Source organism: Stegastes partitus, unplaced genomic scaffold, assembly GCF_000690725.1.
Source record: "Stegastes partitus isolate 25-593 unplaced genomic scaffold, Stegastes_partitus-1.0.2 Scaffold1281, whole genome shotgun sequence".
Lineage (NCBI taxonomy): Eukaryota > Metazoa > Chordata > Actinopteri > Pomacentridae > Stegastes > Stegastes partitus.
Window position 1 is genome coordinate 1 of NW_007579012.1, and position 14,793 is coordinate 14,793.

General features: G+C 41.3%; 3 protein-coding genes across 4 annotated transcripts; 1 reads left to right on the plus strand and 2 right to left on the minus strand.

Moving 5' to 3' along the window:
* Positions 1-120: 120 nt before the first annotated feature.
* crebzf (CREB/ATF bZIP transcription factor) lies at positions 121-5,810 on the minus strand. Of its 2 annotated transcripts, XM_008298082.1 has the most exons (4): positions 5,654-5,810; positions 3,517-4,342; positions 3,257-3,331; positions 121-2,860 (listed from the first exon to the last, which is right to left on the minus strand). In XM_008298082.1, the coding sequence occupies exons 2-3, from the start codon at positions 4,284-4,286 to the stop codon at positions 3,322-3,324; spliced, it is 780 nt and encodes a 259-aa protein (XP_008296304.1). In that variant the 5' UTR covers positions 4,287-4,342; positions 5,654-5,810; the 3' UTR covers positions 121-2,860; positions 3,257-3,321. The 2 variants fall into 2 exon arrangements, with proteins under 2 accessions (XP_008296304.1, XP_008296305.1); XM_008298083.1 differs by having other exon boundaries at positions 3,257-4,342.
* Positions 5,811-6,456: 646 nt separating this feature from the next.
* On the minus strand, positions 6,457-9,315 carry las1l (LAS1 like ribosome biogenesis factor). Its single transcript, XM_008298084.1, has one exon. It carries the CDS (start codon positions 9,153-9,155, stop codon positions 7,419-7,421), a length of 1,737 nt encoding a protein of 578 aa, XP_008296306.1. The 5' UTR covers positions 9,156-9,315; the 3' UTR covers positions 6,457-7,418.
* A 1,045-nt stretch (positions 9,316-10,360) lies between these two features.
* On the plus strand, positions 10,361-14,231 carry haus7 (HAUS augmin-like complex, subunit 7). Its single transcript, XM_008298086.1, has 9 exons — positions 10,361-10,433; positions 10,940-11,055; positions 11,340-11,410; positions 11,545-11,606; positions 11,885-12,075; positions 12,249-12,360; positions 12,456-12,668; positions 13,164-13,275; positions 13,387-14,231. Exons 1-9 carry the CDS (start codon positions 10,377-10,379, stop codon positions 13,446-13,448), a joined length of 996 nt encoding a protein of 331 aa, XP_008296308.1. The 5' UTR covers positions 10,361-10,376; the 3' UTR covers positions 13,449-14,231.
* The last annotated feature ends 562 nt before the right edge of the window (positions 14,232-14,793 follow it).

The window sequence follows — 14,793 nt, forward strand, 5'->3', positions numbered from 1 at the left end:
GCCCCACACCCCGCCGTGCGCAAAGGCCGACAAGCGTAGGGCGAGGACCCGTCCATCGCCGCTTGCGGCTTTAATTTTTGTTTTAGCATTTCTGTTGCACCACAATTCAAAGCAATGTCATGATTTTCAGTACATTTTTATTTATTATTACTTTTGTCAACTTCAACTTATTCCAGCTGCTTATTCTCTAATGGGAGGGTATGAACACATCTGAGGACTGTACCTGCTCAGCGGATGATGACATGAGATGATCAAGTCTTAACTAGCCGTTAAATACGAGTTTTGAAATAACACATTGGAGCAACATTGAAACGTTTAACTTTTGTTGTCTATCCGGATCAGACTGGAGTTTTAGCCCACGTACTTCAATATCAGACTTTGTTTTTCTCCCAGCAATATGTTATGTTTGTTTTATTGTTGTGCACAAATCAAATCAACTCAAAACCTCAAGTGTTCAGCGATGAGAGCTCTGATTGCTCACGGGAGTGTCATAGACACGAACCACCTAACAGCAGGACGTCCAATACTTGTGTCATAAGAAGGGAAAAGTGCAAAGATAGATGCAAACAGGCCCCATCTTATTAAAATCATGCAAGCTTGTTATACATATATAGAAGCTGTTGTAAGTTTTACACTAATCTCCAAGATTTATTTAGTTTTGTTTAAAAAAAAGTTTGACAGAAACGTCATTTGGAATTTTCCACCTTTAACAATTATGTAAAATCTGCTTACTGGCAATGAGACAAGAAGACTGACGTCACTTTTATGTATGAACACGATGAAGCTACAGTCAGTAGTTTTACCACCACTAACATTACATCTGGATTCACTTGTACAAAAACTGGACTGTACAAGAAACGTTAATATTACAGGTGTTATGTGGAAGACTGTTTCGGATGGTCACTGTAACTCCTGTTGCCTGGCAACAACACGGTGACCACACTCCAGTAAGTCATTGTGCTCAGCAAACAGTGTAGTTGTCTCCTGGTTTTCAGTTGTCGTGTTCATTTTGGCTAACAGGCTTCAACACACAAGCACTGCCTACAGGTAAGTAAATGCTTCCAAAAGTGCACCATCACTCCTTTTCATTTGAATCCATGGAAGCACTGTTCACACTAAAAACAGCAAAGTTCTCAGTTGCATTATGATTAAAGTGTTACAGCTGCTCTCCAGGTTTTTTCCTCCACTGTGGGCTGGTTATCTGTACCAAGCAATGCCAACAACAGCCACCAGCAGTCCTGTGATACTGTCAGCGTTTTTCCACATAGCAAGGTAAAGTGATTTAGTTTAATTGGAGTGCTGCTCCCAACCCGCACAATAAGTCAGTTGCCTGCAGCTCACTGTGGCCGTGACTCTTTGTACTTTTCCTCTGTGCACTGTTTCAACCAGATCTGCTGAGCAAACGGTCTTCACACTGCTAAATAAACAGCAAACACGCTGCCTTTAATTACTTTTAAAAACATATCACACTAGCTTTTCAGTAGAAAACAGGTTGTGCAGCACCATCAGCAGTAACTTAAAGGGACAGTCTATGTTTTTTTAAAAGGGACTTATCCAGTCAGTGTATGAACCACACAAGTTTGCAGTTGCACCACTTTGAAGCAGCAGAGAACTTTGGCACTGTAATGTTCTGCAGGTGAGCTAGCAGCAAAACATTTCAGCCAGCAGAAAACAACATCGTCTGTTCATTTAAGCGTACGCTACATTTAGAAAAGTCTCACCGCTGGAGAACACAGAGTGCCAAAGTAAAGGACGAACTGTAAGGTGAAACTGTGAGAAAAATCTAATTATAACACTACAATGGAGATCAATGCTGTTTGTTTAGGTAGGGCTCTTCTAGGGTGGCTAAAATATGTTTTGTTGCTGACTGTATCCACATGAGCACAAAGCTTAGCTTCCATGCTTTTGCTTCGGTCTGCTGGGTGTGGAGACTTAAATCCATCCACCTGCTGTACCCACTTTAAACCCTCACCCCATCTACTGTAGATAATGTGGACTATGGCTTAAGTATCCCATATCAAGTTACTTTACAGAAACACAACTCTCCCTTTAACATGGAAACTGTAAAACATAACCAATATCTGGAAGACAAAGAGCTTTCAGTAACACAGATATCGCTGGTTGTGCAGTAGTGGAAATATACCCCCAAGGATTTGCTTGGCACAGAGCAGCTCAAGTGGGCTGACCTACCCTCATGACAACCCCTTCTAATTTTAGGTACAGATATGTGTTAAAATAGGGCTCAAAAAGCTTGACGTGCCATAAAATAAACATGTACGATTTTGAAGTAAGTGGGCTAAAACACGGGCAGGATGGTTAATTCCTGTGGTCCCTCACATTGCGTGCTTTGTACTTCCATCAAAGGAGATCTCGTTCATTTGTTCTGACAACCTTTACCAGACTTGACCCAAATGTTCAGGAAAAGTTAGACCTTTATCGGCAGAGAGCTTGCTGTTTAGAGAGAGAAAAAGAGATGCATTAATATCAACAGTACAGAACAAGACTCGGCAGATATCTGTAACTCAAACGTAATGAAAATATTATTTATTTGTCCAACAATTCTTAAAGGCCATTAGCCTCCAACAATACGTATTCAAAATTATATACACATGTACAGTTTGTTACAGTTGATCTTTAATTACATAAAATCGCTCTCAGTGTACTGAGTAATGGAGCAGCTGTAGTCAGCCACAAAAATGCTGCATGAGTTCACTGACAGGACCTACAGCTACACGTGTGGTGGAGTATTGGTAAAATATAATCACATATACCATTTGTTACCGATACTACCTTTACAAAAATACCAGGCCACGTTGGCAGCAGCTTGTCCAGCCTCTTCCCCTTCCACCAGCAGAATCCACTTTAGCATAAAGAAAAATAGGTGGCGCTAAATGAAAATATTCTTGTATACAATAGTGCAGGTTCACAAAGAGCTCCATTCTTACAAAAACAGAATATATACAGACTTTTTGTCTTTTCCCATGGATGATCGCGTTCCCAATTTGATTTGACAGCTGATTTAAGCTCACTCTTTGTGGACCTTCACCTTTATCTTAACACAATATTTTTCTTTGACATGTAAACTGAAATCAAATCCTTTCTTACAACAATGCTTAAACAAAACACACGAGCAAAGTGCTCAAAAATCTGGAAGCAGAAACTACAGAAAAAATTACAAGTACTACTGTCGCTGCTGAACGCTGAAGCCTGTGAAAAACAAAACAAAAATATAAGTCTTTTCTTGACTGATCCTTACCATGGAGTCAAGCAGGTAAAGGTGTTCAGAAAGCCATTCATCCCACATGGTGGATCAACCATTACCTAGAAGAAACTGTCAACAAGGTTTAGCAGTAACGTGTACTTGAATTCATCAACACACACAACCACATGCACATTCAGCAGTTCTTAGGTAATCTTAACAAATTCAACGGTGTTCATCCACCTCAAGTTCAGTACACTGAGTCATGTCAAGCTCAGTCTCAATATGTGAAAACAGAGAGAAGTACTTGACCCTACATTTTGAGTGACGTGCTTGCACTCTCTGCACACTTAGTGCAGAACTCCACTGAGACGTGATTCTTGTCCACATGCAGACACACTCCACCAGATGTCTCTTTCTCCTCCACTTTCACGCGCTTCCTGGGCAAGGCATAGTCGTGGTCGTTTGGGTCAGGCCCCTGGAAAAGCGAGGAAGATAATTTCATCCCATTCACACCGCTCAGCCTGGACAAGAGCTGGGCTAACATGCTCTCATTGGCCAGCACAGCTCTCAGGTACCTGGTCTCATCTTCCAACTCTTCCACTCTCTTGGTCAGCTGAGAATTTTCCTGTTTGAGCATGCCGTTTTCGGTTGACAGGATGCCAACCTTCCTCTCCAGGCTGTTGACATATTCTTTCTTCTTGAGACGATTCAATCTGGCGGCGATGGCATTTTTGTTGCTCCCAACGCTCGAGTGGTTCTGTTTGTCCCTCATCTTCGAGTCCGACGACAATCTCTCTGGAGATGAGGCAGTTGAAGCTTCAAGCCCGGAGTCTTGGTCTTTGGCACCATACACACCCAGATCCGCCATCTCCACATCAAACAGGGGGGACGAAGCATCTCTTTCTAGCGCCCATTTTAAGTCTTCAATTCCAAACAAGGCATCCAGCTCTATTCCAGCGACGTCGATATCATCGGTTGAGAACTCATCGGATGGACTCGGGAGAACAGTTTCCACAGCATCAACCACTTCAACCTCCAGAGACTTTGTGTTGTTGATAGTACGGCCTCTTCTTCTGGTAATCATTGTGGCGTGAAGGTTGGACTGCAGAGGTGCTGTCCAGAAAGTTTGTAATTCCTCACCTGTGGAGACAGAAGACATACCATTAAGTTGCTGTACTCCTGCAGTAAGTTCACTTGCAAAGTCACTGTCATTTTTTTTGTCTCTTTTTGTCATTCTTGTTCATGTGGATTGTTTTTAAAACCCTGTAAGCCGAAACGCTACAGTAAATACCTCTTAGTTCCCCTAACTGCTGTTTTTGTTGTCCTGTCACTGCATACAGACCTCATAAAAGATTGTATATAATCATATGCACTGCATCCAACTAGGGTCAGTTAAACACACTACACAATACAGTTCTTGTCTTTGTCATTTTTGACTACAGCTGCAACTAACGATTGTTTTAATTCTTGATTGGTCTATTAATTAACTGATTAGTTGTTTGGTCCACAAACTGTCAGAAAATGTTGATCACTGAGGACCAAGACATGCTCAGATATTGTATTCATTTATTTACCAACTACAGACATTCAGTTTGCTGTCAATGAGGAATAAATTAACCAAGAAATACTCCTATTTAAGAGGTTGAAGCAATCAAACCAATTAATGATTTATCAAAATAGTTGACTATTAAATTAATCGTTTACTACTGACTTATTAATCGTTGTTTCTCAATTTCTGACACGGTAATGGTTGTGTTGTCAACATGTCACCTGTCAGACGAGCACAATTTAACATTTTGGTATGCAGATGATAATTTAAAGCTCTTTAAATGTACTTTGAAAACAGCTGTATTAGAGTTGTCATGTGAATCATTTACATTGTGTGACCTACTACACCTGATTAGCTGCTGCCGTCCTCCATTTTCTTCGAAGGGCGCAAACAACCAAGAGGTGTGTGTTGGCTAAACGTATTACCAACGTAAGTCACTTGTTGCTAAAGCTAGGCCCGATAGCGTATTTTTTTTTTAACAACGCACTGCAATTTGCCACATCTCGTATGAACATTAATCTAGGGCTAATTTATCGCCTTTAGCAGCATTTGGCAGATAATTAGGGACACTAACAAATGCAAATAATCGATATTGCGACGTTGCCCGCCTTTTGCTTTCTTGCTAACAAGGCCTTTGTTGTCCTAGAATCGTACTGGCTTTAGCATCCAGCTAGCAATAGATGAATATGGCGAACCTGAATTTACTCTCACTGTTCAATATTTATAGTGCGTAAAATAAAAGTTACCAACTACACAAAGTGACTCTATGTAGCTCATTTGGGTTGATAACGACATTTCTCACGAGCTTTAAGTTTGCTGCGGCTAACCTAGCTAAAAGCATGAGGCGCTAACTCCGAGTGACGCAGCACTTTTAAACGCTACTTTTCCAACCGCCAACTTACCGTCCCGAGGGAAAAACAAACCCAAAAATCAAATGCTGTAATTGCGTCCTTCTGCTGCTTTCTCAGCCGTTTGCAACTTTAAATTTAAAAGAGGAATGTCAAGACGACAGAAGAGACCGACGTCGACCTGCGAAGACGCTTCTTCTTCTTCTTCTTCGTTTTCTGCTGGTTAGAATTGTGGCAGACTGCACGCAGCAGCGGCGCCGTGCTGCCCCTACAGGCCATTAGTAGAATTACAACGACACAGTTCAGTTCTATGGATGGAGAAGCTCAGTTACAGATTTGTTGTTTCACGCTGGTCCAGGTTGATTTCAGTAAATGATTTGCGACTCCAGTTTGTAAGAATGTTTTTCTCTGTGTGATCATTTCTGTCAGAACATTTTTCAAACTTTCTGCCTCTCCATTGATGCATTTCCGTCAACTATTTCCAGCCCATGGTTCAGTGCAGTGACCCAAACTCGACTAGTTGTGACCACATTATTCGCCCCACCTACTTTTGTATTTGATGCGTTTCATTTATTTCACCAATCCTACACGTTTTTGCCATAATTTTGCTACTCCTTGCTGCACTACAGTCTGAAAAATTAAACTGATTTTCCGAAGATTAAATTGTATTTTACAGTTCACAGAACACTATTTTCGGTCCAGTAAACAGTATATTCCTGGTGAAATTGGCAAAACATGCAGTAAAACTAATATCATTACTGGCTACGTACAAAAGGTAAATAAGCTCTCCATTCTAAACGAGTATCTTTACATTCAGCTGCAGAAATCTTCCACTTGAAAGGAACACATTCATATTCTTTGAGTAGAAAAAAACAATATTTATTGAACAGAAGTGCGCAAAAGAACCAATTATTTACACAAAACCACCTTGTGCGTACAGCATCTTCTTTACTGAGGCCTCCAAATCTCCAAAACATTTTGCAATGACCAAAGACAAAACACTGACTGCACTCTTAATACACCATTGGAATTATCACAATAATTATTGTTACCTCATCCCAGTTCTGTCTCACATCAAACCTTCCCATGTGATGTGTAAGATGATGTAAAGAACATGTTAAGTGCTTGCACTAGTTCCACTGTTGTTTCATTGAAAATATTATAGACAAAACATACAACATTAAGGCTTTTACAACTGCTTTACATTGGAGCTTCAATGCCAATTAATACTGAAGACTGAATTGTTTTGTGTATAAAATGTCAACTCCTGTGAAGAAACTGTTCACCTTGGGCACTGACGATTATAAGGGGAATTTTTTTCTACAACTTCCTGACATTTTAAATATTAAAAGAAATGTTTAGAGAAAAAAAATCTTCAGTTGATTCAACAGAGAAAAGCAGCCAATCCTCACATTTAAAAAGGTTTGAACCAGTCAACATTTGGCATTCATACTTGACAAATGACTCAGATAAAGAACGTTAGTGTCAATCTAGAGCTGCTTAACTTCAGTCTGACTAAAATTTGCTAAAATTCCAGCATCATAAATGAGAGGATTTGAAGCTCTTCTTTGTCAGATATGATGGTAAATCAACTATCTTTGCATTTTAGACTGTTGATGAGGCAAATTACGGGCACGTTTTACAATTTTCTGAGACATTAATGTCAAAGTGACTGACAATGAAATAAACATGTAGTTGCTGCCTTATGTTGATTAATCAACAACATTTTTTATTCCGTAAGTTCACATCATTTTGAACATTTTGTGTCTGTGTCAAAACAACACGGAGCACAACACATTCCGCAGCATTAAAACATGACTCAAAAAAGCTGCAGTCCAGATTTCAGCTTGTTAATGTCACTGTGGTTCCAGAGGAGGCCTTCAGCTGTCCTGGCTGGTGCAGAGGCTCCCGGGACGCTGCGTGTCGCGTTGCTCTCCAGCTCCACCGGCTGGTCAAAGACAGTCATTGTTGAGTAATGTTCCACCATGAGGCAGGAGGGGTCATCTGACTGTCCAGGGACTTTTCCAAGAGGAAATTTCTTCCACAAAACCTTGTCAGTGCACACCTGCCACGGAGAACCTCTGAGCAGCTTTGCTTTCTCAGCCTGAACATCTGCCCATTTGTTCTCCTGGGAGGACTCACTCCTCTCCAGCTCCGACTCAGAGCGCCAGGGCTGGCTGTGCCGACGCGAATGCTGCAGCTTCTCATGCAAACTCTCCAGTGTGTATATGGGCTGCTGTTTCTGCACCGGACAAATGTTCTGTTCTGAGTGTGCAGTCTGTGTGTAGATGGAGCAGAGCTGGAGCAGCCTCTGTTGAGTTTCCAGAGGCAGAGGATGCTCCATGTCATCCAGGATTAGCTGGAGCAAGTGAGGCGTGCTGATACAGGGAGCATCCAGGCATGCAGAGAGCAGCTGCTGCCACCTCAGCTGGATGCGGTTCACAAAAATCCTGTCCTTCATTCTGGCCTTCTTCTGTACCTTCGTTTCAAAATGGTACTCAAATTTGTTGCTGTTGCAAAGGATGAGTTCTGAAGTCCAAGCAGAAATGTAGAAAGCCCTGTGATTATTCTGCTCTTTGGTGAGCAGCTTCAGTTCAACAAAGAGCTTCTCCAGAAGGAGGTGAATAAAGGATGGCGAGTTCAGCACCTTCAGCAGCGGGAGCCAAAAGCGCAGGAAGGTTTGAGAGAGTCTGGGTTCAGAGGGACTGTCAGATGAGTCACTGTCAGACGAGTCACAGCCTAAAGTTTGCAGCTGCTCAACAGTAGGAACCAGAAATCCATCTTCCAGTAACACATCAATCAGCAAATCACAAGACTCCAAAGCAAACTGCTTGATCTCACCCAGCAACCAGCTCATGTCTTCAAAAGGCCCCGGCCAAAAGCTCTTCTCCTGGTCCTCAGGAAGCCCGTCAAAAGCCTGATACTGCTCCTTTTCATAAGATATCAGAAGAGATCGAGCATTCTTGTAGGCTTCCATTTCTTTCTGCCTTGCGATGAGCTCATCCTCTTGGAGTTTCAGATCAGCCTCTTCATCCTCGCAGTCCCACTGTGATTCCCAGTCATCACCAGGGCCTCCACCCAGCTGCCTGGACCAGTACTCCTGCTGGAGCCACTCCAGAACCACCTTACAGCCCTTTCGACACCACTTCAAGGTGGGGAGCTTCCGATGTGTGAAGTCGTGCCTCAGGTCGACCACCCACTCTGGTATGTTCAGGTTCCCAGCCAGCCGCCTCAGTGGACGGGCCACTCTGCCCTGCTGTCGTTCAGTGATCAGATTAACGAACCTCACCAGGGCCGCCCCGTACAGCAGAACCAGGTCATCCCCGCTCAGCTGGCCGGTCCGGTCCAGCACCTGGCACCTCACCAGGTCCGCCGTGCAGTCCACCGCCACAGGGGTGCTGTTAGCATACCTGCCTCTCCACGCTGAGATCCTCTGCAGAGCGAACCGCTGCAGAGAAGAGTCCTTGGAGTAGAGATACTCCAGAACCTGGTCCCACTCCGCTTTGTTGACCCAGGCTACCACATGGCGCTTCTTCTCTGAGCTCTTCTTCTTCATGTTAGTAACGGAGGTCGGACAGCAGACTCACATCAAAGCCTCGATACGAGCAGGAATTACTGTCCTCTGTCGGGAACCTTTCGTAAAATGAGACAAAATAGTTGAATAGTGCAGCATGAAAGTGTTTTCGGTTAATTTTATTTTACTGCTACCGACCGTGTCGCGCCCCGGAAATGACGTACTTTTTCCTCTTATTCTTCTTCCGCTGCTTCTTCCTCTTCTCTGGTCTGGTGGCGGTTGGTGCGCTGCTGCCATCTCGCGTCTGAGTGAGGAGTTGCAAAAAGACAAACCGAAATATTTCTATCATTTCGATCTTTTATTTCTGTTGTCATGAATCTCATTTGAATCAATAAAGCAAAACTTTTTGTCCGATTGGTAGTGGCCTTGTTACTCTTTAAAAAGCGTTGGAATGATTTTACTGGACTGATTAAATTAAAATAAACTACTTTGATGATAAATTTTCAGTCTGTAATGAACAAGTGTTTCTGAATCTCCTTGCTCTGTACCCCGGATTGTATTGATTCTGCATACCTAGTTACCTCGTTAATAGCTGTATTTATGTGCACATATTATTCTTTGCACTAAACTTTCTTATTCATAGAATAACATAATCTGTCTATAGCTGAACACAAACACACAAACAACACATATATATTTAGTCTTCTATCAAAGGAAAAAATAAGTACAGTTCATATATCTATGTAATGAATTTTTCATTTCAATTTGAACTTTTTTACCTTCTAGAAAGCTTTTCCATAAATAATAATGACTGATTGATTTGAATTGAATTTTAATTCAATTCAAATCTGAGAATTGTATTAAAATACAATTCTCAGCAAAACGTGGTAAATAATAGTATAGGATTTTGGAAAATACCCAATGTGGAGTTTTGTTGTTAGGCTTTAAAATGGTTCGTAATAGAAATAATAAGAAAAAAAAATACAATTAAAATTAAATTAAAATTTAACCTTTATAGCAGGTTGAGACATGTAAACACAATAGTTAATCAGAAAAACACTTTAAAATAGTAATAACAAATAATTTCAGAATGACAGAACCAGTTTTAGAACCGTGTCCAATACGGAACAAATTGCTGTTTAAATAATTATTATTATTTGATCGCTCCTTTTTTGAGAATAAAATCTGTCCAGTTGGTGACGCCACTTCCGTGTTTGTCAAATAAAAGAAGACACGAAGAAGAAGAGAGCGCGTCTTTGGAAAATGGTGGGCGCTTTGACAGACAAACAGCTTGTACATCAAGTTTATGCTTCATTGCAGGTAAAATAAGTTTAAATTTGGGCGCAAATAGTATTATAAAACCCGAAATAGTACAGAGCTTTTCTGAAGTCTTTCTTTACGTATTTCTATTCGCCAGCTGATATCGTTTTATTGAGTATTTCTTAGCTTTTCTGTGATGTGTTCATGTTACTTAACGTTAGCTTTCTTTACGAAAGCCTCAGTAGTGGTGTTGTGTTTACATCTATGTAGAGCTGCTTTTATCCCGGTCAAACAGTCAGAAAGAAACAGTCTCTTCTGTAATGAACCTTAGATTGTCTCTGCGTTATTTTACCTGCTTTGTTCCCTACATTACAACCAACCCAGTTGTATTTTTACTGGTTGAAATCACTTTGAAGGACCAGTCCAACTCATATAAAGCAGCTTTCCACCTGCCAAAAAAGTGGCTACAGCTCTTACATTGTAGCTAAATTGTTATAAAGGCATCAAAAACTTTATATAACACTCTTATAATTGAGTATTCCTGTCTGTGTTTTGTGTTTGTTGAGGCTGCATCATGTCCTTTGGTGGAGGGTTTGTATCTTCAGGAAACAGACAGTATGTTACAGTTGCTTTGTGCTCCATCAAAGCTCCGCACCGACATACTGGCATGGATCTGCAGCAGGTAGAGGAAGCTGCTTCTCTTCTTATCAATCTAAAACTTGTTACTACAGGACCAGTCAAAAGTTTGGACACACCTTCTCAATGGGGTTTATTTATTTTAATCTTCTGTAGATTAATACTGAAGACATCAAAACTATGAAATAACACATATGTAGAATGTATGTAATATGTAGAAAATAATTAAAATAAATAAAAACCATTGAACGAGAAGGTTTGTTAAAACTTTTGACGGGTACTGAAAATAAAACTCAACTTATCCCTCGGTCCTATCTTGGCTCTTTACAGCATCAACCCAAACTTTGCTGATTCCAAGGCAATGTCAGTGAGATCCAACGACCCAGATGTTATGACTAAAGGTAAAATCTTGTCCTTCCAAGGCTAACATGCTTGAACACAACTTGCACTGAGTAGTTTGTATTCACAGTGTTTGTTTTCCTTCAGCCTTAAATAAGCTCTTACACTGCTGTGATTTGTTTTCGTGTACAAACAGAAATGGCTATGTTTGGGCAGGAGCTGATGCTGTGCAGAGCAGGTGACCTGGACCTGATCAGGGTGAGTTATTGCATAGAACTTTTCTAAATGTGGGCATCCCAGAAGCTCAACTAGTTGAGCTGGCGACCCATGTACAGAAGCTAGAAGTTCCCGACACATGATTTGCTGCATGTTCTTCCCCACTCTTCTCCGTGCCTTTCCTGTCTCTCTTAAACTTTGAAATAAAGGCAATAAAAGGCCAAAAAAACCTACTGGAACTGTAACAGTTTCACAGCTATAGTCATGTGCATATTCACAATAAACAGCTCATGTCCTTCCCGTGTGTGTAATTTCTCCAGGGTGATGCGAGTCCTCGCCGGCAGCTTCAGTTCCTGGAGCAGCTTCTAACTCTCGTTCCAGGATGCCAGAAGTCTGCTGGGAACAGAACCGATGGAGAGGTGCTCCTGAATGAGCTCTTCTCTGCTAAGAATCTGCCTCAGCTCACACAGATGCTTGAACCCACATTTGACCCTTGGCCTGCCCACATCAAGTACGTGATTATCCTGCAACATGCATTGTATCCCCTCCTTCCCTGCAGCATTCTGTAAGGCTGCCAATGAGAGACAGATGCAAACAAGTTTAATGGATCTTGATGTAATCCGTTGTTTCCTGTTCGCTGCCAGCAACATTTTTCTCCTCTTACGGCTTTCCCGTACCTCACAGGGCTTTAAGCAAGGGCAGTAAGTCATCCGTTAAGCCAAGCGGAAAGAAGGCTGTTGATGTTGCCGCCCTTCTACAGTTGACTCAGTCAGAACTGGAGAAGCTACAGTCAGAGGTATAGTATTCTTGCAGGTGGCTATTTATGATTTCTAGAATATTATTAATGCACTGAACTGACACATTCTTCTCTGACCCACCTGCTCTCCTCAGTGTGACTTTCTGAACGGTGAGGCTCAGAGTCCTGCCGTCTTCTCTCCAAACTCACTGCGTGTGGCGGCGGGCGACCTGCAGCAGCTGATGTCCACCTTCAGTCACGTTTACGAGACGGACCTGAGAGCTTATTGCAGCAGAGACGTCCCCACCTTCAGCACAGAGACAGACGTCTTCCAGAGAGTACACCAGTTACTGCTGGCCTGCAACACGGTACTGGCAAATAAGGCTTTTTCGAACATGAAACATGCTGCTTTGTTTGTTGACTCTGATTGTGACCTTTATGGTAATGCTGTTACCTGCTTTGTTCAGAGATGCTAAGACTGCTACATAACCACAATATTTGGCATCTCGTTGTGATATTAGAAGGATTTTAATTTGGTCTAGGTGAACTCAAAATTTTAGTTCTGCCCGGGCAGATTTAAAATCTGCCTAGATTTTAGTTTGGACTGTGACATAAATGTGGCAAAATAATAGACACATTCACCAGTGTAACACAGTGCAGTTTAACAGAGTCACACAAACATCTTCGACAATGATGATACAGTTGATACAACGCCTCAAACCGAACATTATAAATAATATAATAGAAGGTAGGATTCCTTGCAGGACTGTTGCATTAGTTTTATTTTAGCGTATTTTATAAACTGACAACTGAGTGCCAAGTCCTGCTGACAGTCTCTCCTCTTTCATGTGTCTTGTATCTAGGAGTTGGAAATGCTAAAAGAAGTCTCAGAAGTTTCTGCATCTGTGAATAAGGAAGTAAATCAGCTTCAGACGCAGCCTCGCTACTGGAGACATGGAGAGAAGCGCACGTTACGTAAGTCGGTCTTATGTTTCATGTGTATGCTTGTGTACACTTTCATATGTACACTTTTTGTTGCAAGTTGGTAAATATTTGTTTCCTGTTGATTTTTTTTCCTTTTCCTAGCTGATCAATTGGAGGAAATTACCAAGCGAATCGGAGACTTTCTCTCCCAGCTTCATTCCTGATGGCGTCACTAACATCATCACGGTGCACAGACACCAAAACGGCAGAAATAATGAGGAGAGTCTGAGCTGTGGTGTGTTAGAGCTTTTCAAGTGTCAAACAGCCCTGTGATCAAAAATTGAGTGTGTTCTAACAGCCGTTGCTCAGGTATTACAGCAGAACTTCACACATCCTGTCACAGAGAGAACTAAACTCTTTAATGGAGTCCTACACTCCCTGTTCAAGGGCTGCAAGATATTTAGTTTCAGCGACGATGAGATGTGGCAAATTAACGCATCATGCTACAACTTTTTCTGTTGCTTTCCATAAATAATGAGTGTGTTGCAAACTCCACATATGCATGGCGAATCGAGCGAAAAACGGGGGAATCAAAATTAGATAAACAGAATCGGCTGTGATTTTGATGTTTACGCTGCTCTCTGTGCATTGACAGCCCATGTAGCAAAATAATTTGGGTTCAACTTTAATAAATCTGACATTAGAACATCTTATTTGACTCTTTTCAGACTAATTTTTGGTCACACATCTGTCTGAGCTGCTGTGCTGATGAAAATATTGTTTTATATCATTGTGCAGCCCGACCACATTTGTTATTTAACTTGACTATGACGAAGTTGTTTAGCAGGTTCGTGTCATCATTCACACCAATATACTAACAAATACAACACGAGTTGTGACTGTACAGTTTGAATTTGTTTTAGTAGCTTGTGCCATAACCTGCAGTGCTCAGTAGGAACGTTGATATTGTATATTTAATATTGAATAAATGTAAATGTTTACCTGCACGTTTGATGTTGTCACATGTTGTCGTTTTTCTGCTCATTTTGCGATGATCTTTTTGGGCTTCAGTCATTACAGGAAATAGCCCGTCTGTTGTAGATAGTTTGAGGCTTCACCCAGGTATAGATGTGCTGCTGAGAAAATATGGATGAAGAGAACAGGCCCTTTAAATACAGTCGAACCCAGAAGTTTACATACAGTGTCTAAAAAGACATCAAAACCTTTTTTTTTTCACTGTCTTCACATTATGTCAGACTAAACTTTTCCTCTTTTAGGTCAGTTACCAACACCAACACTATTTCCAAAAGCCAAAAACAAGAAGAAAGAGAGATTTATTACATCACTCAAAGCAAAAACAGAACATAAAATAAAATAACATCAATCCAATCGAGAAAGCAAAGACCAGAAGATCATGGCATGGCAAGCGAAGCAAAGGAAAAGTGAAGAGACAAGAGTTAAGTGAAGACAAAACACACCAGGGGATGTAAGGCAAAACACAAACAAAACACACCCCTTCCTGACAACACAAAAAAGAAAAACAAAACAAACAAGACAACAGAAAAAAAA

Bases quoted from the DNA above. Each gene is read 5' to 3' on its own strand.
- crebzf (XM_008298082.1), bottom strand. From the start codon at position 4,286: ATGATTACCAGAAGAAGAGGCCGTACTATCAACAACACAAAGTCTCTG.
- las1l (XM_008298084.1), bottom strand. From the start codon at position 9,155: ATGAAGAAGAAGAGCTCAGAGAAGAAGCGCCATGTGGTAGCCTGGGTC.
- haus7 (XM_008298086.1), top strand. From the start codon at position 10,377: ATGGTGGGCGCTTTGACAGACAAACAGCTTGTACATCAAGTTTATGCT. The intron at 11,607-11,884 runs GTGAGTTATTGC...TAATTTCTCCAG, and splicing joins GTGACCTGGACCTGATCAGG to GGTGATGCGAGTCCTCGCCG. The intron at 12,669-13,163 runs GTACTGGCAAAT...TCTTGTATCTAG, and splicing joins TACTGCTGGCCTGCAACACG to GAGTTGGAAATGCTAAAAGA.